The sequence below is a fragment of the Crinia signifera genome, chromosome 9, assembly GCF_055691185.1.
Source record: "Crinia signifera chromosome 9, ASM5569118v1, whole genome shotgun sequence".
NCBI classification, from domain to species: domain Eukaryota; kingdom Metazoa; phylum Chordata; class Amphibia; order Anura; family Myobatrachidae; genus Crinia; species Crinia signifera.
This window is the reverse complement of record NC_139225.1, coordinates 167,857,330-167,880,673: the sequence shown is the minus strand read 5'-3', so window position 1 is coordinate 167,880,673 and position 23,344 is coordinate 167,857,330. Positions and strand designations below refer to the sequence as shown.

At 46.5% G+C, this 23,344-nt stretch overlaps 1 protein-coding gene across 1 annotated transcript in view; it reads left to right on the top strand.

The window, feature by feature from the left end:
- The window catches only part of LOC146036428 (myb-related transcription factor, partner of profilin-like), a 55,653-nt gene that overhangs the window by 8,595 nt on the left and 23,714 nt on the right, over positions 1 to 23,344 (top strand). The window contains exon 2 of the mRNA XM_083160426.1: positions 10,619 to 11,056. Within this exon, the coding sequence (XP_083016552.1) occupies positions 10,654 to 11,056 (403 nt within the window). The 5' untranslated portion in view covers positions 10,619 to 10,653. The remainder of the gene's footprint in view (positions 1 to 10,618; positions 11,057 to 23,344) is intronic.

Below are 23,344 nucleotides of genomic sequence, written 5' to 3'. Positions count from 1 at the left end.
GCGCGTATGCCGTGTACTTATACCTCTCAGTAATACACACTGTCACTGCTGCGGAGGATGAGAGCGTGTATGCTGTGTATATTATACCTCTCAGTAATACACACTGTCACGGCTGCAGAGGGTAAGAGCGCGTATGCTCTGTAGTTATACCTCTCAGTAATACACACTGTAACTGCTGCGGAGGGTGAGAGCGCGTATGCCGTGTAGTTATACCTCTCAGTAATACACACTGTCACTGCTGCGGAGGGTGAGAGCGCGTATGCCGTGTAGTTATACCTCTCAGTAATACACACTGTCACTGCTGCGGAGGGTGAGAGCGCGTATGCCGTGTACTTATACCTCTCAGTAATACACACTGTCACTGCTGCTGAGGGTGAGAGCGTGTATGCCGTGTAATTATACCTCTCAGTAATACACACTGTCACTGCTGCGGAGGGTGAGAGCGCGTATGCCGTGTAATTATACCTCTCAGTAATACACACTGTCACTGCTGCGGAGGGTGAGAGCGCGTATGCCGTGTACTTATACCTCTCAGTAATACACACTGTCACTGCTGCGGAGGATGAGAGCGTGTATGCTGTGTATATTATACCTCTCAGTAATACACACTGTCACGGCTGCAGAGGGTAAGAGCGCGTATGCTCTGTAGTTATACCTCTCAGTAATACACACTGTCACTGCTGCGGAGGGTGAGAGCGCGTATGCCGTGTAGTTATACCTCTCAGTAATACACACTGTCACTGCTGCGGAGGGTGAGAGCGCGTATGCCGTGTAGTTATACCTCTCAGTAATACACACTGTCACTGCTGCGGAGGGTGAGAGCGCGTATGCCGTGTACTTATACCTCTCAGTAATACACACTGTCACTGCCGCTGAGGGTTAGAGCGCGTATGCCGTGTATATTATACCTCTCAGTAATACACACGGTCACTGCCGCTGAGGGTGAGAGCGTGTATGCCGTGTAATTATACCTCTCAGTAATACACACTGTCACTGCTGCGGAGGGTGAGAGCGCGTATGCCGTGTATATTATACCTCTCAGTAATACACACTGTCACTGCGCGTATGCTCTGTAGTTATACCTCTCAGCGATACATACTGTCACTGCTGCGGAGGGTGAGAGCGCGTATGCTCTGTAGTTATACCTCTCAGTAATACACACTGTCACTGCTGCGGAGGGTGAGAGCGAGTATGCTGTGTAGTTATACCTCTCAGTAATACACAATGTCACTGCTGCGGAGGGTGAGAGCGCGTATGCCGTGTAGTTATACCTCTCAGTAATACACAATGTCACTGCTGCGGAGGGTGAGAGCGCGTATGCCGTGTAGTTATACCTCTCAGTGATACACACTGTCACTGCTGCGGAGGGTGAGAGCGCGTATGCTCTGTAGTTATACCTCTCAGCGATACATACTGTCACTGCGGCGGAGGGTGAGAGCGCGTATGCTCTGTAGTTATACCTCTCAGTAATACACACTGTCACTGCTGTGGAGGGTGAGAGCGCGTATGCTCTGTAGTTATACCTCTCAGTAATACACACTGTCACTGCTGTGGAGGGTGAGAGCGTGTATGCCATGTAGTTATACCTCTCAGTAATACACACTGTCACTGCTGCGGAGGGTGAGAGCGCGTATGCTCTGTAGTTATACCTCTCAGTAATACACACTGTCACTGCTGTGGAGGGTGAGAGCGCGTATGCCGTGTAATTATACCTCTCAGTAATACACACTGTCACGGCTGCAGAGGGTAAGAGCGCGTATGCTGTGTAATTATACCTCTCAGTAATACACACTGTCACTGCTGCGGAGGGTGAGAGCGCGTATGCTCTGTAGTTGTACCTCTCAGTAATACACACTGTCACTGCTGCGGAGGGTGAGAGCGCGTATGCCGTGTAGTTATACCTCTCAGTAATACACACTGTCACTGCTGCGGAGGGTGGGAGCACATATGCCGTGTAGTTATACCTCTCAGTAATACACACTGTCACGGCTGCGGAGGGTGAGAGCGGGTATGCTGTGTAGTTATACCTCTCAGTAATACACAGTCACTGCTGCGGAGGGTGAGAGTGCGTATGTTCTGTAATTATACCTCTCAGTAATACACACAGTCACTGCTGCGGAGGGTGAGAGCGCGTATGTTCTGTAATTATACCTCTCAGTAATACACACTGTCACTGCTGCGGAGGGTGAGAGCGCGTATGCCGTGTAATTATAACTCTCAGTAATACACACTGTCACTGCTGCGGAGGGTGAGAGCGCGTATGCCGTGTACTTATACCTCTCAGTAATACACAATGTCACTGCTGCGGAGGGTGAGAGCGTGTATGCTGTGTAGTTATACCTCTCAGTAATACACACTGTCACTGCTGCGGAGGGTGAGAGCGCGTATGCCGTGTAGTTATACCTCTCAGTAATACACACTGTCACTGCTGCGGAGTGTGGGAGCGCGTATGCTCTGTAGTTATACCTCTCAGTAATACACACTGTCACTGCTGCGGAGGGTGAGAGCGCGTATGATGTGTAATTATACCTCTCAGTAATACACACTGTCACTGCTGCGGAGGGTGAGAGCGCGTATGCTCTGTAGTTATACCTCTCAGTAATACACAATGTCACTGCTGCGGAGGGTGAGAGCGCGTATGCCGTGTAGTTATACCTCTCAGTAATACACACTGTCACTGCCGCTGAGGGTGAGAGCGTGTATGCCGTGTAGTTATACCTCTCAGTAATACACACTGTCACTGCCGCTGAGGGTTAGAGCGCGTATGCCGTGTATATTATACCTCTCAGTAATACACACTGTCACTGCCGCTGAGGGTGAGAGCGTGTATGCCGTGTTGTTATACCTCTCAGTAATACACACTGTCACTGCTGCGGAGGATGAGAGCGCGTATGCTGTGTATATTATACCTCTCAGTAATACGAAGGGTGAGAGCGCGTATGCTGTGTATATTATACCTCTCAGTAATGCGGAGGGTGAGAGCGCGTATGCTGTGTATATTATACCTCTCAGTAATACACACTGTCACTGCTGCGGAGGGTGAGAGCGTGTATGCTCTGTAGTTATACCTCTCAGTAATACACACTGTCACTGCTGCGGAGGGTGAGAGCGCGTATGCTCTGTAGTTATACCTTCCAGTAATACACACTGTCACTGCTGCGGAGGGTGGGAGCACGTATGCTGTGTAGTTATACCTCTCAGTAATACACAGTCACTGCTGCGGAGGGTGGGAGCACGTATGCTGTGTAGTTATACCTCTCAGTAATACACACTGTCACGGCTGCAGAGGGTAAAAGCGCGTATGCTCTGTAGTTATACCTCTCAGTAATACACAGTCACTGCTGCGGAGGGTGAGAGCGCGTATGCCGTGTAGTTATACCTCTCAGTGATACACACTGTCACTGCTGCGGAGGGTGAGAGCGCGTATGCTCTGTAGTTCTACCTCTCAGCGATACATACTGTCACTGCTGCGGAGGGTGAGAGCGCGTATGCTCTGTAGTTATACCTCTCAGTAATACACAATGTCACTGCTGCGGAGGGTGAGAGCGCGTATGCCGTGTAGTTATACCTCTCAGTAATACACAATGTCACTGCTGCGGAAGGTGAGAGCGCGTATGCCGTGTAGTTATACCTCTCAGTGATACACACTGTCACTGCTGCGGAGAGTGAGAGCGCGTATGCTCTGTAGTTATACCTCTCAGCGATACATACTGTCACTGCGGCGGAGGGTGAGAGCGCGTATGCCGTGTACTTATACCTCTCAGTAATACACACTGTCACTGCTGCGGAGGATGAGAGCGTGTATGCTGTGTATATTATACCTCTCAGTAATACACACTGTCACGGCTGCAGAGGGTAAGAGCGCGTATGCTCTGTAGTTATACCTCTCAGTAATACACACTGTAACTGCTGCGGAGGGTGAGAGCGCGTATGCCGTGTAGTTATACCTCTCAGTAATACACACTGTCACTGCTGCGGAGGGTGAGAGCGCGTATGCCGTGTAGTTATACCTCTCAGTAATACACACTGTCACTGCTGCGGAGGGTGAGAGCGCGTATGCCGTGTACTTATACCTCTCAGTAATACACACTGTCACTGCTGCTGAGGGTGAGAGCGTGTATGCCGTGTAATTATACCTCTCAGTAATACACACTGTCACTGCTGCGGAGGGTGAGAGCGCGTATGCCGTGTAATTATACCTCTCAGTAATACACACTGTCACTGCTGCGGAGGGTGAGAGCGCGTATGCCGTGTACTTATACCTCTCAGTAATACACACTGTCACTGCTGCGGAGGATGAGAGCGTGTATGCTGTGTATATTATACCTCTCAGTAATACACACTGTCACGGCTGCAGAGGGTAAGAGCGCGTATGCCGTGTAGTTATACCTCTCAGTAATACACAATGTCACTGCTGCGGAGGGTGAGAGCGCGTATGCCGTGTAGTTATACCTCTCAGTGATACACACTGTCACTGCTGCGGAGGGTGAGAGCGCGTATGCTCTGTAGTTATACCTCTCAGCGATACATACTGTCACTGCGGCGGAGGGTGAGAGCGCGTATGCTCTGTAGTTATACCTCTCAGTAATACACACTGTCACTGCTGTGGAGGGTGAGAGCGCGTATGCTCTGTAGTTATACCTCTCAGTAATACACACTGTCACTGCTGTGGAGGGTGAGAGCGTGTATGCCATGTAGTTATACCTCTCAGTAATACACACTGTCACTGCTGCGGAGGGTGAGAGCGCGTATGCTCTGTAGTTATACCTCTCAGTAATACACACTGTCACTGCTGTGGAGGGTGAGAGCGCGTATGCCGTGTAATTATACCTCTCAGTAATACACACTGTCACGGCTGCAGAGGGTAAGAGCGCGTATGCTGTGTAATTATACCTCTCAGTAATACACACTGTCACTGCTGCGGAGGGTGAGAGCGCGTATGCTCTGTAGTTGTACCTCTCAGTAATACACACTGTCACTGCTGCGGAGGGTGAGAGCGCGTATGCCGTGTAGTTATACCTCTCAGTAATACACACTGTCACTGCTGCGGAGGGTGGGAGCACATATGCCGTGTAGTTATACCTCTCAGTAATACACACTGTCACGGCTGCGGAGGGTGAGAGCGGGTATGCTGTGTAGTTATACCTCTCAGTAATACACAGTCACTGCTGCGGAGGGTGAGAGTGCGTATGTTCTGTAATTATACCTCTCAGTAATACACACAGTCACTGCTGCGGAGGGTGAGAGCGCGTATGTTCTGTAATTATACCTCTCAGTAATACACACTGTCACTGCTGCGGAGGGTGAGAGCGCGTATGCCGTGTAATTATAACTCTCAGTAATACACACTGTCACTGCTGCGGAGGGTGAGAGCGCGTATGCCGTGTACTTATACCTCTCAGTAATACACAATGTCACTGCTGCGGAGGGTGAGAGCGTGTATGCTGTGTAGTTATACCTCTCAGTAATACACACTGTCACTGCTGCGGAGGGTGAGAGCGCGTATGCCGTGTAGTTATACCTCTCAGTAATACACACTGTCACTGCTGCGGAGTGTGGGAGCGCGTATGCTCTGTAGTTATACCTCTCAGTAATACACACTGTCACTGCTGCGGAGGGTGAGAGCGCGTATGATGTGTAATTATACCTCTCAGTAATACACACTGTCACTGCTGCGGAGGGTGAGAGCGCGTATGCTCTGTAGTTATACCTCTCAGTAATACACAATGTCACTGCTGCGGAGGGTGAGAGCGCGTATGCCGTGTAGTTATACCTCTCAGTAATACACACTGTCACTGCCGCTGAGGGTGAGAGCGTGTATGCCGTGTAGTTATACCTCTCAGTAATACACACTGTCACTGCCGCTGAGGGTTAGAGCGCGTATGCCGTGTATATTATACCTCTCAGTAATACACACTGTCACTGCCGCTGAGGGTGAGAGCGTGTATGCCGTGTTGTTATACCTCTCAGTAATACACACTGTCACTGCTGCGGAGGGTGAGAGCTCGTATGCTCTGTAGTTATACCTCTCAGTAATACACACTGTCACTGCTGCGGAGGGTGAGAGCACGTATGCTCTGTAGTTATACCTCTCAGTAATACACAATGTCACTGCTGCGGAGGGTGAGAGCGTGTATGCTGTGTAGTTATACCTCTCAGTAATACACACTGTCACTGCTGCGGAGGGTGAGAGCGCGTATGCCGTGTAGTTATACCTCTCAGTAATACACACTGTCACTGCTGCGGAGTGTGGGAGCGCGTATGCTCTGTAGTTATACCTCTCAGTAATACACACTGTCACTGCTGCGGAGGGTGAGAGCGCGTATGATGTGTAATTATACCTCTCAGTAATACACACTGTCACTGCTGCGGAGGGTGAGAGCGCGTATGCTCTGTAGTTATACCTCTCAGTAATACACAATGTCACTGCTGCGGAGGGTGAGAGCGCGTATGCCGTGTAGTTATACCTCTCAGTAATACACACTGTCACTGCCGCTGAGGGTGAGAGCGTGTATGCCGTGTAGTTATACCTCTCAGTAATACACACTGTCACTGCCGCTGAGGGTTAGAGCGCGTATGCCGTGTATATTATACCTCTCAGTAATACACACTGTCACTGCCGCTGAGGGTGAGAGCGTGTATGCCGTGTTGTTATACCTCTCAGTAATACACACTGTCACTGCTGCGGAGGGTGAGAGCTCGTATGCTCTGTAGTTATACCTCTCAGTAATACACACTGTCACTGCTGCGGAGGGTGAGAGCACGTATGCTCTGTAGTTATACCTCTCAGTAATACACAATGTCACTGCTGCGGAGGGTGAGAGCGCGTATGCTCTGTAGTTATACCTCTCAGTAATACACAATGTCACTGCTGCGGAGGGTGAGAGCGCGTATGCCGTGTAGTTATACCTCTTAGTAATACACACTGTCACTGCTGCGGAGGGTGAGAGCGCGTATGCCGTGTAGTTATACCTCTCAGTAATACACACTGTCACTGCTGCGGAGGGTGAGAGCGTGTATGCCGTGTAGTTATACCTCTCAGTAATACACACTGTCACTGCCGCTGAGGGTTAGAGCGCGTATGCCGTGTATATTATACCTCTCAGTAATACACACGGTCACTGCCGCTGAGGGTGAGAGCGTGTATGCCGTGTAGTTATACCTCTCAGTAATACACACTGTCACTGCTGCGGAGGGTGAGAGCGCGTATGCTCTGTAGTTATACCTCTCAGTAATACACACTGTCACTGCTGCGGAGGGTGAGAGCGCGTATGCTCTGTAGTTATACCTCTCAGTAATACACACTGTCACGGCTGCGGAGGGTGAGAGCGCGTATGCCGTGTATATTATACCTCTCAGTAATACACAATGTCACTGCTGCGGAGGGTGAGAGCGCGTATGCCGTGTAGTTATACCTCTCAGTAATACACAATGTCACTGCTGCGGAGGTTGAGAGCGCGTATGCTCTGTAGTTATACCTCTCAGTAATACACACTGTCACTGCTGCGGAGGGTGAGAGCGCGTATGCCGTGTAGTTATACCTCTTAGTAATACACACTGTCACTGCTGCGGAGGGTGAGAGCGTGTATGCCGTGTAGTTATACCTCTCAGTAATACACACTGTCACTGCTGCGGAGGGTGAGAGCACATATGCTGTGTAGTTATACCTCTCAGTAATACACAGTCACTGCTACGGAGGGTGGGAGCGCGTATGCTCTGTAGTTATACCTCTCAGTAATACACACTGTCACTGCTGCGGAGGGTGAGAGCGCGTATGCCGTGTAGTTATACCTCTCAGTAATACACACTGTCACTGCCGCTGAGGGTGAGAGCGCGTATGCCGTGTAGTTATACCTCTCAGTAATACGCACTGTCACTGCCGCTGAGGGTGAGAGCGCGTATGCTGTGTAATTATACCTCTCGGTAATACACACTGTCACTGCTGCGGAGGGTGAGAGCGTGTATGCTCTGTAGTTATACCTCTCAGTAATACACACTGTCACTGCTGCGGAGGGTGAGAGTGCATATGCCGTGTAGTTATACCTCTCAGTAATACACACTGTCACTGCTGCGGAGGGTGGGAGCGCGTATGCTCTGTAGTCATACCTCTCAGTAATACACACTGTCACTGCTGCGGAGGGTGAGAGCGCGTATGCTGTGTAATTATACCTCTCAGTAATACACACTCACTGCTGCGGAGGGTGAGAGCGCGTATGCTCTGTAGTTATACCTCTCAGTAATACACACTGTCACTTCTGCGGAGGGTGAGAGCGCGTATGCCATGTAGTTATACCTCTAAGTAATACACACTGTCACTGCTGCGGAGGGTGAGAGCGCGTATGCCGTGTAGTTATACCTCTCAGTAATACACACTGTCACTGCTGCGGAGGGTGGGAGCACGTATGCTGTGTAGTTGTACCTCTCAGTAATACACACTGTCACGGCTGCAGAGGGTGAGAGAGCGTATGCCGTGTAATTATACCTCTCAGTAATACACACTGTCACTGCTGCGGAGGGTGAGAGTGCGTATGCCTTGTAGTTATACCTCTCAGTAATACAAAGTGTCACTGCTGCGTAGGATGAGAGCGCGTATGCTGTGTATATTATACCTCTCAGTAATGCGGAGGGTGAGAGCGCGTATGCTGTGTATATTATACCTCTCAGTAATGCGGAGGGTGAGAGCGCGTATGCTGTGTATATTATACCTCTCAGTAATGCGGAGGGTGAGAGCGCGTATGCTGTGTATATTATACCTCTCAGTAATACACACTGTCACTGCTGCAGAGGGTAAGAGCGCGTATGCTCTGTAGTTATACCTCTCAGTAATACACACTGTCACTGCTGCGGAGGGTAAGAGCGCGTATGCTCTGTAGTTATACCTCTCAGTAATACACAGTCACTGCTGCGGAGGGTGAGAGCACGTATGCCGTGTAGTTATACCTCTCAGTAATACACACTGTCACTGCTGCAGAGGGTAAGAGCGCGTATGCTCTGTAGTTATACCTCTCAGTAATACACACTGTCACGGCTGCAGAGGGTAAGAGCGCGTATGCTCTGTAGTTATACCTCTCAGTAATACAAACTGTCACTGCTGCGGAGGATGAGAGCGCGTATGCTGTGTATATTATACCTCTCAGTAATACGAAGGGTGAGAGCGCGTATGCTGTGTATATTATACCTCTCAGTAATACACACTGTCACTGCTGCGGAGGGTGAGAGCGTGTATGCTCTGTAGTTATACCTCTCAGTAATACACACTGTCACTGCTGCGGAGGGTGAGAGCGCGTATGCTCTGTAGTTATACCTCCCAGTAATACACACTGTCACTGCTGCGGAGGGTGGGAGCACGTATGCTGTGTAGTTATACCTCTCAGTAATACACATTGTCACGGCTGCAGATTGTAAGAGCGCGTATGCTCTGTAGTTATACCTCTCAGTAATACACAGTCACTGCTGCGGAGGGTGAGAGCACGTATGCTGTGTAGTTATACCTCTCAGTAATACACAGTCACTGCTGCGGAGGGTGGGAGCAGGTATGCTCTGTAGTTATACCTCTCAGTAATTCACACTGTCACTGCTGCGGAGGGTGGGAGCACGTATGCTGTGTAGTTATACCTCTCAGTAATACACACTGTCACGGCTGCAGAGGGTAAAAGCGCGTATGCTCTGTAGTTATACCTCTCAGTAATACACTGTCACTGCTGCGGAGGGTGAGAGCGGGTATTCTGTGTAGTTATACCTCTCAGTAATACACACTGTCACTGCTGCGGAGGGTGAGAGCGCGTATGCTCTGTAGTTATACCTCTCAGTAATACACACTGTCACTGCTGCGGAGGGTGAGAGCGCGTATGCTCTGTAGTTATACCTCTCAGTAATACACACTGTCACGGCTGCAGAGGGTAAAAGCGCGTATGCTCTGTAGTTATACCTCTCAGTAATACACTGTCACTGCTGCGGAGGGTGAGAGCGGGTATTCTGTGTAGTTATACCTCTCAGTAATACACACTGTCACTGCTGCGGAGGGTGAGAGCGCGTATGCCGTGTAGTTATACCTCTCAGTAATACACACTGTCACTGCGGGTATACTGTGTAGTTATACCTCTCAGTAATACACAGTCACTGCTGTGGAGGGTGGGAGCGGGTATGCCGTGTAGTTATACCTCTCAGTAATACACACTGTCACTGCTGCGGAGGGTGAGAGCGCGTATGCTGTGTAGTTATACCTCTCAGTAATACACACTGTCACTGCAGCGGAGGGTGAGAGCGCGTACATGAGACCTCGGGTTGTCAGGCGCGAGACCTCGGGTTGTCGGGCGCGAGACCTCGGGTTGTCGGGCTCGAGACCTCGGGTTGTCGGGCGCGAGACCTCGGGTTGTCGGGCGCGAGACCTCGGGTTGTCGGGCGCGAGACCTCGGGTTGTCGGGCGCGAGACCTCGGGTTGTCGGGCGCGAGACATTGGGTTGCCGGGCGCGAGACCGTTGGTTGCCGAGCGCGAGACCGTTGGTTGCCGTGCGCGAGACCTCTGGTTGCTGGCGCGAGTCCTTGACCTTACCCTGACCCTTGGTTGTGTAGCTGCTACGCACATCTGTAATCTCTCTCTCTTCTCCATCTTGCTCAGCCTGAACCCTGGAGGCCATTGTGAATGCTCTCGCCATGTCCGGCGACACGGAGGAAGTGACGCGTCTTCGGAAACCCCGGTTTTCCTATGAGGAGAACCAGATCCTCATCCGAGAAGTGCGGGCGCACTATTCTATGCTGTATGGCGCACAAAGCCGTCGCCTCAGTGTGGCAGAGCGGCGCCGTGTGTGGGAGGGCATCGCCGCCAAGATCAACGCCATCACCAACTGGAAGCGCACCGCGCAGGAAGTCCAGAAACGCTGGAATGACTTTAAGAGACGGACCAAGGAGAAGCTGGCGCGGGTTCCTCACTCTACGCAGAACGGCTCCGCAGAGGAGGTGCTGACGGCGGAGGAGGAGACCATCTTTGCCATCCTGGGACCTGGGGTAGTGCCCGGGAGAGATCCCTATATTCCTGGGTCCCGACTGGGCCATATGGGTGAGTCATACGTGTGTGGGTCATACACCTACATCTCCCGGGCTTAGCGTTTCTCTCACGGTGTATACATGTTTATAATATATATTTGATTTGTTGGTGGTAGCGGAATAAGTGGCATAAACCACTAAATGCAGGAATGTGGATCCGGTGGCGCTCGGAACATAAAACAAGCTAGGCAATGCTTTAATAGTAGGGCACTAGCTTGTTTTTTGTTTCGAGTGGAAACGCATCCACATTTCTCTCTCTCTCTGTCTCTCACTCTCTCTCTCTCCAGCATATATATCAATGTGTATGTATGTATATTAGTTATGTATGGAGATTAGTGTTCCCTCTAAGATTTGTTTTCAGGGTGCTGCACCCTGCCTGTTTGTAGAACCTCAGAATGCACCCTGCCCTTTTTTTGTGTGGCACTGTGCCCACTTACGCTGCCCCCCACCACACTGACATGCTGCTGAGAACTTTCGGTGTATGCCATCATGAGTAATGGGTATTATGGTGTGTGGTATAATGTGTAAGAGGCATTACGATCTGTACCATAATGTGTAATATAAATGTAATATATAAAGGGCATAATCCTAGTGCAGTGTGCAATTTTTTTATATACCCCCATTGGAAATAGTGCCCTGCCCTAAAAATATCCTAGAGTGAACACTATAGATAGAAGGATACAGCAGGTGTGTGTGTATTACTGACACTGCAATGTAACATTACGTATACAGGTACAGCCGCTGTCACACACACAGTATACACACACCACATATCATATTACAGACACTGTAACACAGCATTTCATATACAGATACTGTCACACGCAGTATACACACATCACATATCATATTACTGACACTAACAGCATTCTGTATACATATACAGGCGCGGTCACACACGCAGTATATACACACCAAATATCATATTACAGACACTGCAATGTAACATTACGTATACAGGTACAGCCGCTGTCACACACACAGTATACACACACCACATATCATATTACAGACACTGTAACACAGCATTTCATATACAGATACTGTCACACGCAGTATACACACATCACATATCATATTACTGACACTAACAGCATTCCATATACAGATACAGCCGCTGTCACACACACACAGTATACACACACCACATATCATATTACTGACACTGTAGCACAGCATTCCGTATACAGGTACAGCCGCTGTCACACACACAGTATACACACCACATATCCTATTACAGACACTGTAACACAGCATTCCGTGTACAGATACAGCCGCAGTCATATACAGTATACACACATCACATATCATATTACTGACACTGTAACGCAGCATTCTGTATACAGATACAGCCGCTGTCACACACACACACAGTATACACACCACATATCATATTACAGACACTGTAACACAGCATTCCGTATACAGATACAGCCGCTGTCACACACACAGTATACACACCACATATCCTATTACAGACACTGTAACACAGCATTCCGTGTACAGATACAGCCGCAGTCATATACAGTATACACACATCACATATCATATTACTGACACTGTAACGCAGCATTCTGTATACAGATACAGCCGCTGTCACACACACACACAGTATACACACCACATATCATATTACAGACACTGTAACACAGCATTCCGTATACAGATACAGCCGCTGTCACACACACACACAGTATACACACCACATATCATATTTAAGACACTGCAATGTAACATTCCGTATACATACAGCCGCTGTCACACACACAGTATACACACACCACATATCATATTACTGACACTGTAACATTGCATTCTGCATACAGATACAGCCGCTGTCACACACAAAGTATACACACACCACATATCATATTACTGACACTGTAACACAGCATTCCGTATACATATACAGCCGCGGTCACACACACAGTATACACACACCACATATCATATTACAGACACTGTAACACAGCATTTCATATACAGATACTGTCACACGCAGTATACACACATCACATATCATATTACTGACACTAACAGCATTCCATATACAGATACAGCCGCTGTCACACACACACAGTATACACACACCACATATCATATTACTGACACTGTAGCACAGCATTCCGTATACAGGTACAGCCGCTGTCACACACACAGTATACACACCACATATCCTATTACAGACACTGTAACACAGCATTCCGTGTACAGATACAGCCGCAGTCATATACAGTATACACACATCACATATCATATTACTGACACTGTAACGCAGCATTCTGTATACAGATACAGCCGCTGTCACACACACACACAGTATACACACCACATATCATATTACAGACACTGTAACACAGCATTCCGTATACAGATACAGCCGCTGTCACACACACACACAGTATACACACCACATATCATATTTAAGACACTGCAATGTAACATTCCGTATACATACAGCCGCTGTCACACACACAGTATACACACACCACATATCATATTACTGACACTGTAACATTGCATTCTGCATACAGATACAGCCGCTGTCACACACAAAGTATACACACACCACATATCATATTACTGACACTGTAACACAGCATTCCGTATACATATACAGCCGCGGTCACACACACAGTATACACACACCACATATCATATTACTGACACTAACACAGCATTCCGTATACAGGTACAGCCGCTGTCACACACACAGTATACACACACCATATATCATATTACAGACACTGTAATACAGCATTCCGTATAAAGCTACAGGCGCTGTCACACACACACAGTATACACACCACATATCCTATTACTGACACTGTAACACAGCATTCCGTATACAGGTACAGCCGCTGTCACACACATAGTATACACACACCACATATCATATTACTGACACTGCAATGTAACATTCCGTATACAGATACAGCCGCTGTCTCACACACACAGTATACACACATCACATATCATATTACTGACACTGTAATGCAGCATTCCGTATACAGATACAGCCGCTGTCACACACACCACATATCATTTTACAGACACTGTAACACAGCATTCCGTATACAGATACAGCCGCAGTCACACAGCATACACACACCACATATCATATTACTGACACTGCAATGTAACATTCCGTATACAGATACAGCCGCAGTCACACAGTATACACACATCACATATCATATTACTGACACTGCAATGTAACATTCCGTATACAGATACAGCCGCTGTCACACACACAGTATACACACACCACATATCATATTACAGACACTTTAACACAGTATTTCGTATACAGATACAGCCTCTGACACAGTATACACACACCACATATCATATTACTGACACTGTAACACAGCGTTCCGTATACAGATACAGCTGCTGTCACACACACAGTATACACACACCACATATCATATTACTGACACTGTAACACAGCATTCCGTATACAGATACAGCCGTTGTCACACACACACCACATATATTACTGACACTGTAACACAGCATACAGCCGCAGTCACACAGTATACACACATCACATATCATATTACTGACACTGTAACACAGCGTATACAGATACAGCCGTTGTCATACACACACCACATATATTACTGACACTGTAACACAGCATACAGCCGCAGTCACACAGTATACACACATCACATATCATATTACTGACACTGTAACACAGCATTCCGTATACAGATACAGCCGCTGTCACACACACAGTATACACACACCACATATCATATTACTGACACTGTAATGCAGCATTCCGTATACAGATACAGCTGCGGTCACACACAGTATACACAGACCACATATTATATTACAGACACTGTAAATCAGCATTCCGTATACAGATACAGCCGCGGTCACACAGTATACACATCACATATCATATTACTGACACTGCAATGTAACATTCCGTATACAGATACAGCCGCTGTCACACACACAGTATACACACACCACATATCATATTACAGACACTGTAACACAGCATTCCGTATACAGATACAGCAGCTGTCACACAGTATACACACACCACATATCATATTACTGACACTGTAACACAGCATTCCGTATACAGATACAGCTTCTGTCACACACAGTATACACACACCACATATCATATTACTGACACTGCAATGTAACATTCCATATATAGATACAGCCGCTGTCACACACAGTATACACACACCACATATATTACTGACACTGTAACACAGCATTCCGTGTACAGATACAGCCGCAGTCACACAGTATACACACATCACATATATTACTGACACTGTAACACAGCATTCCGTATACAGGTACAGCCGCTGTCACACACACAGTATACACACACCACATATCATATTACTGACACTGTAACACAGCATTCCGTATACAGGTACAGCCGCTGTCACACACAGTGTACACACATCACATATCATATTACTGACACTGTAACACAGCATTCCGTATACAGGTACAGCCGCTGTCACACACACAGTATACACACACCACATATCATATTACTGACACTGTAACACAGCATTCCGTATACAGGTACAGCCGCTGTCACACACAGTGTACACACATCACATATCATATTACTGACACTAACACAGCATTCTGTATACATATACAGCCGCTGTCACACACAGTATACACACACCACATATCATATTACTGACACTGTAACACAGCATTCCGTATACATGCCGGCGGGGACCCGGGGGAAGCGCTGTCGGAAGGGGATGCGCGAATCTCGTGCGCGCACGTCCCCTTTCGCAGATCGGCTGGCGGGGGATGGCAGCTGGCGATTCTTCCGCCATCCCCTGCAAAGACCACGCCGGCTCCATCTGTATACAGCCACTGTCACACGCAGTATACACACATCACATATCATATTACTGACACTGTAACACAGCATTCCCTATACAGATACAGCCGCGGTCACACAGTATACACACATCACATATCATATTACTGACACTGTAACGCAGCATTCCCTATACAGATACAGCCGCGGTCACACACAGTATACACACACCACATATCCTATTACAGACACTGTAACACAGCATTCCGTGTACAGATACAGCCGCTGTCACACACACAGTATACACACACACCACATATCATATTACTGACACTGTAACACAGCATTCCGTATACAGATACAGCCGCGGTCACACACAGTATACACACACCACATATCCTATTACAGACACTGTAACACAGCATTCCCTATACAGATACAGCCGCTGTCACACACACAGTATACACACACCACATATCATATTACTGACACTGTAACACAGCATTCCGTATACAGATACAGCCGCGGTCACACACAGTATACACACACCACATATCCTATTACAGACACTGTAACACAGCAATCCGTATACAGATACAGCCGTGGTCACACACAGTATACACACACCACATATCCTATAACAGACACTGTAACACAGCATTCCGTGTACAGATACAGCCACGGTCACACACACAGTATACACACACCACATATCATATTACTGACACTGTAACACAGCATTCCGTGTACAGATACAGCCGCTGTCACACAGTATACACACACCACATATCATATTACTGACACTGTAACACAGCATTCCGTATACAGATACAGCCGCGGTCACACAGTATACACACATCACATATCATATTACAGACACTGTAACACAGCATTCGGTATACAGATACAGCCGCTGTCACACACACAGTATTCACACATTACATATCATATTAGTGACACTGTAATGCAGCATTCCGTATACAGATACAGCCGCGGTCACACACAGTATACACAGACCACATATTATATTACTGACACTGTAACACAGCATTCCGTATACAGATACAGCCGCTGTCACACACACCACATATCATATTACTGACACTGTAATGTAACATTCCGTATACAGATACAGCCGCAGTCACACAGCATACACACATCACATATCATATTACTGACACTGCAATGTAACATTCCGTATACAGATACAGCCGCTGTCACACACACAGTATACACACCACATATCCTATTACAGACACTGTAACACAGCATTCCCTATACAGATACAGCCGCTGTCACACACACAGTATACACACACCACATATCATATTACTGACACTGTAACACAGCATTCCGTATACAGATACAGCCGCGGTCACACACAGTATACACACACCACATATCCTATTACAGACACTGTAACACAGCAATCCGTATACAGATACAGCCGTGGTCACACACAGTATACACACACCACATATCCTATAACAGACACTGTAACACAGCATTCCGTGTACAGATACAGCCACGGTCACACACACAGTATACACACACCACATATCATATTACTGACACTGTAACACAGCATTCCGTGTACAGATACAGCCGCTGTCACACAGTATACACACACCACATATCATATTACTGACACTGTAACACAGCATTCCGTATACAGATACAGCCACGGTCACACAGTATACACACATCACATATCATATTACAGACACTGTAACACAGCATTCGGTATACAGATACAGCCGCTGTCACACACACAGTATTCACACATTACATATCATATTAGTGACACTGTAATGCAGCATTCCGTATACAGATACAGCCGCGGTCACACACAGTATACACAGACCACATATTATATTACTGACACTGTAACACAGCATTCCGTATACAGATACAGCCGCTGTCACACACACCACATATCATATTACTGACACTGTAATGTAACATTCCGTATACAGATACAGCCGCAGTCACACAGCATACACACATCACATATCATATTACTGACACTGCAATGTAACATTCCGTATACAGATACAGCCGCTGTCACACACACAGTATACACACCACATATCCTATTACAGACACTGTAACACAGCATTCCGTGTACAGATACAGCCGTGGTCACACACAATATACAAACATCACATATCATATTACAGACACTAACCCAGCATTCTGTATACATATACAGGCGCGGTCACACACGCAGTATATACACACCACGTATCATATTACTGACACTGTAACACAGCATTCCGTATACAGATACAGCCACAGTCACACACAGTATACACACACCATATATCATATTACAGACACTGTAATACAGCATTCCGTATACAGGTACAGCCGCTGTCACACATACAGTATACACACACCACATATCATATTACTGACACTGTAACACAGCATTCTGTATACAGATACAGCCGCGGTCACACAGTATACACACAAACCACATATAATATTACTGACACTGTAACACAGCATTCCGTGTACAGATACAGCCGCTGTCACACACACAGTATACACACCACATATCCTATTATAGACACTGTAACACAGCATTCCGTATACATATACTGCCGCGGTCACACACGCAATATATACACACCACATATCATATTACAGACACTGCAATGTAACATTCCGTATACAGGTACAGCCGCTGTCACACACAGTATACACACACCACATATCATATTACTGACACTGTAACACAGCATTCTGTATACAGGTACAGCCGCTGTCACACACACAGTATACACACCACATATCCTATTACAGACACTGTAACACAGCATTCCACATACAGGTACAGCCGCTGTCACACACACAGTATACACACATCACATATCATATTACTGACACTGTAACACAGCATTTTGTATACAGATACAGCCACTGTCTCACACACACAGTATACACACATCACATATCATATTACTGACACTGCAATGTAACATTCCGTATACAGATACAGCCGCAGTCACACACACAGTATACACACACCACATATCATATTAGTGACACTGTAATGCAGCATTCCGTATACAGATACAGCCGCTGTCACACAGCATACACACACCACATATCATATTACTGACACTGCAATGTAACATTCCGTATACAGATACAGCCGCAGTCACACAGTATACACACATCACATATCATATTACTGACACTGCAATGTAACATTCCGTATACAGATACAGCCGCTGTCACACACACAGTATACACACACCACATATCATATTACAGACACTTTAACACAGCATTTCGTATACAGATACAGCCTCTGACACAGTATACACACACCACATATCATATTACTGACACTGTAACACAGCGTTCCGTATACAGATACAGCTGCTGTCACACACACAGTATACACACACCACATATCATATTACAGACACTTTAACACAGCATTTCGTATACAGATACAGCCTCTGACACAGTATACACACACCAAATATCATATTACTGACACTGTAACACAGCATTCCGTATACAGATACAGCTGTTGTCACACACACACCACATATATTACTGACACTGTAACACAGCATTCCGTATACAGATACAGCCGCAGTCACACAGTATACACACATCACATATCATATTACTGACACTGCAATGTAACATTCCGTATACAGATACAGCCGCTGTCACACACACAGTATACACACACCACATATCATATTACTGACACTGTAACACAGCATTCCGTATACAGATACAGCCGCTGTCACACACACAGTATACACACACCACATATCATATTACTGACACTGTAACACAGCATTCCGTATACAGATACAGCCGCGGTCACACACAGTATACACAGACCACATATTATATTACAGACACTGTAAATCAGCATTCCGTATACAGATACAGCCGCGGTCACACAGTATACACACCACATATCATATTACTGACACTGTACCGCAGCATTCCGTATACAGATACAGCCGCTGTCACACACACAGTATACACACACCACATATCATATTACTGACACTGCAATGTAACATTCCGTATACAGATACAGCCGCAGTCACACAGTATACACACATCACATATCATATTACTGACACTGCAATGTAACATTCTGTATACAGATACAGCCACACAGTATATACACATCACATATCATATTACTGACACTGCAATGTAACATTCCGTATACAGATACAGCCGCTGTCACACACACAGTATACACACCACATATCATATTACTGACACTGTACCGCAGCATTCCGTATACAGATACAGCCGCTGTCACACACACAGTATACACACACCACATATCATATTACTGACACTGCAATGTAACATTCCGTATACAGATACAGCCGCAGTCACACAGTATACACACATCACATATCATATTACTGACACTGCAATGTAACATTTTGTATACAGATACAGCCGCACAGTATATACACATCACATATCATATTACTGACACTGCAATGTAACATTCCGTATACAGATACAGCCGCTGTCACACACACAGTATACACACACCACATATCATATTACAGACACTGTAACAAAGCATTCCGTATACAGATACAGCAGCTGTCACACAGTATACACACACCACATATCATATTACTGACACTGTAACAAAGCATTCCGTATACAGATACAGCTGCTGTCACACACAGTATACACACACCACATATCATATTACTGACACTGCAATGTAACATTCCATATATAGATACAGCCGCTGTCACACACAGTATACACACACCACATATATTACTGACACTGTAACACAGCATTCCGTATACAGGTACAGCCGCTTTCACACACAGTGTACACACATCACATATCATATTACTGACACTAACACAGCATTCTGTATACATATACAGCCGCTGTCACACACAGTATACACACACCACATATCATATTACTGACACTGTAACACAGCATTCCGTATACAGATACAGCCGCTGTCACACACACAGTATGAACACATCACATATAATATTACAGACACTGTAACACAGCATTCCGTATACATGCCGGCGGGGACCCGGGGGAAGCGCTGTAGGAAGGGGATCCACGAATCTCGTGCGCGCACGTCCCCTTTCGCAGATCAGCTGGCGGGGGATGGCAGCTGGCGATTCTTCCGCCATCCCCTGCAAAGACCAGGCCGGCTCCATCTGTATACAGCCACTGTCACACGCAGTGGTACTTATGTAATATCTGGGCTCCCGTTTTTCTTATGAGACCGCGTCCCCTCGCGGGGCTCGCTGCGCTCGCCACGCTTCGGGCACGGTGGCTCGCTGCGCTCGCCACACTATATAAAATCAACTCCATGCGTAGTTGGATAGTAGGGGTATGAAAAAAATAGGGTGCATTTAACATGGGAGCCCAGATAATACATAAGTACCCACGCAGTATACACACATCACATATCATATTACTGACACTGTAACACAGCATTCCGTATACAGATACAGCCGCGGTCACACTATACACACATCACATATTATATTACTGACACTGTAACGCAGCATTCCCTATACAGATACAGCCGCGGTCACACACAGTATACATACACCACATATCCTATTACAGACACTGTAACACAGCATTCCGTGTACAGATACAGCCGCTGTCAGACACACAGTATACACACACCACATATCATATTACTGACACTGTAACACAGCATTCCGTATACAGATACAGCCGCGGTCACACACAGTATACACACACCACATATCCTATTACAGACACTGTAACACAGCATTCCCTATACAGATACAGCCGCTGTCACACACACAGTATACACACACCACATATCATATTACTGACACTGTAACACAGCATTCCGTATACAGATACAGCCGCGGTCACACACAGTATACACACACCACATATCCTATTACAGACACTGTAACACAGCATTCCCTATACAGATACAGCCGCTGTCACACACACAGTATACACACACCACATATCATATTACTGACACTGTAACACAGCATTCCGTATACAGATACAGCCGCGGTCACACACAGTATACACACACCACATATCCTATTACAGACACTGTAACACAGCATTCCATATACAGATACAGACGTGGTCACACACAGTATACACACACCACATATCCTATTACAGACACTGTAACACAGCATTCCGTGTACAGGTACAGCCACGGTCACACACACAGTATACACACACCACATATCATATTACTGACACTGTAACACAGCATTCCGTATACAGATACAGCCGCTGTCACACAGTATACACACACCACATATTATATTACTGACACTGTAACACAGCATTCCGTATACAGATACAGCCGTGGTCACACAGTACACACACATCACATATCATATTACAGACACTGTAACACAGCATTCGGTATACAGATACAGCCGCTGTCACACACGCAGTATTCACACACCACATATCATATTAGTGACACTGTAATGCAGCATTCCGTATACAGATACAGCCGCGGTCACACACACAGTATACACACACCACATATCATATTACAGACACTGTAACACAGCATTCCGTATACAGATACAGCCGCTGTCACACACACCACATATCATATTACTGACACTGTAATGTAACATTCCGTATACAGATACAGCCGCAGTCACACAGCATACACACATCACATATCATATTACTGACACTGCAATGTAACATTCCGTATACAGATACAGCCGCTGTCACACACACAGGATACACACCACATATCCTATTACAGACACTGTAACACAGCATTCCGTGTACAGATACAGCCGTGGTCACACACAATATACAAACATCACATATCATATTACTGACACTGTAACGCAGCATTCTGTATACATATACTGCCGCGGTCACACACGCAGTATATACAGTAGGAGCAAGTTTCATCTTTGCTCCTTTGGTCATGGCTAGCCATGGCTATTCTATTGTTCTCAGCTGCAATACAATACGTATTGCAGCTGAGAACAATAGAATAGCCATGGCTAGCCATGGCCAAAGGAGCAAAGATGAAACTTGCTCCTACTGTACACACCACGTATCATATTACTGACACTGTAACACAGCATTCCGTATACAGATACAGCCGCAGTCACACACAGTATACACACACCATATATCATATTACAGACACTGTAATACAGCATTCTGTATACAGATACAGCCGCGGTCACACAGTATACACACACACCACATATCATATTACTGACACTGTAACACAGCATTCCGTGTACAGATACTGCCGCTGTCACACACACAGTATACACACCACATATCCTATTACAGACACTGTAACACAGCATTCCGTATACAGATACAGCCGTGTTCACACACAATATACAAACATCACATATCATATTACTGACACTGTAACGCAGCATTCTGTATACATATACTGCCGCGGTCACACACGCAGTA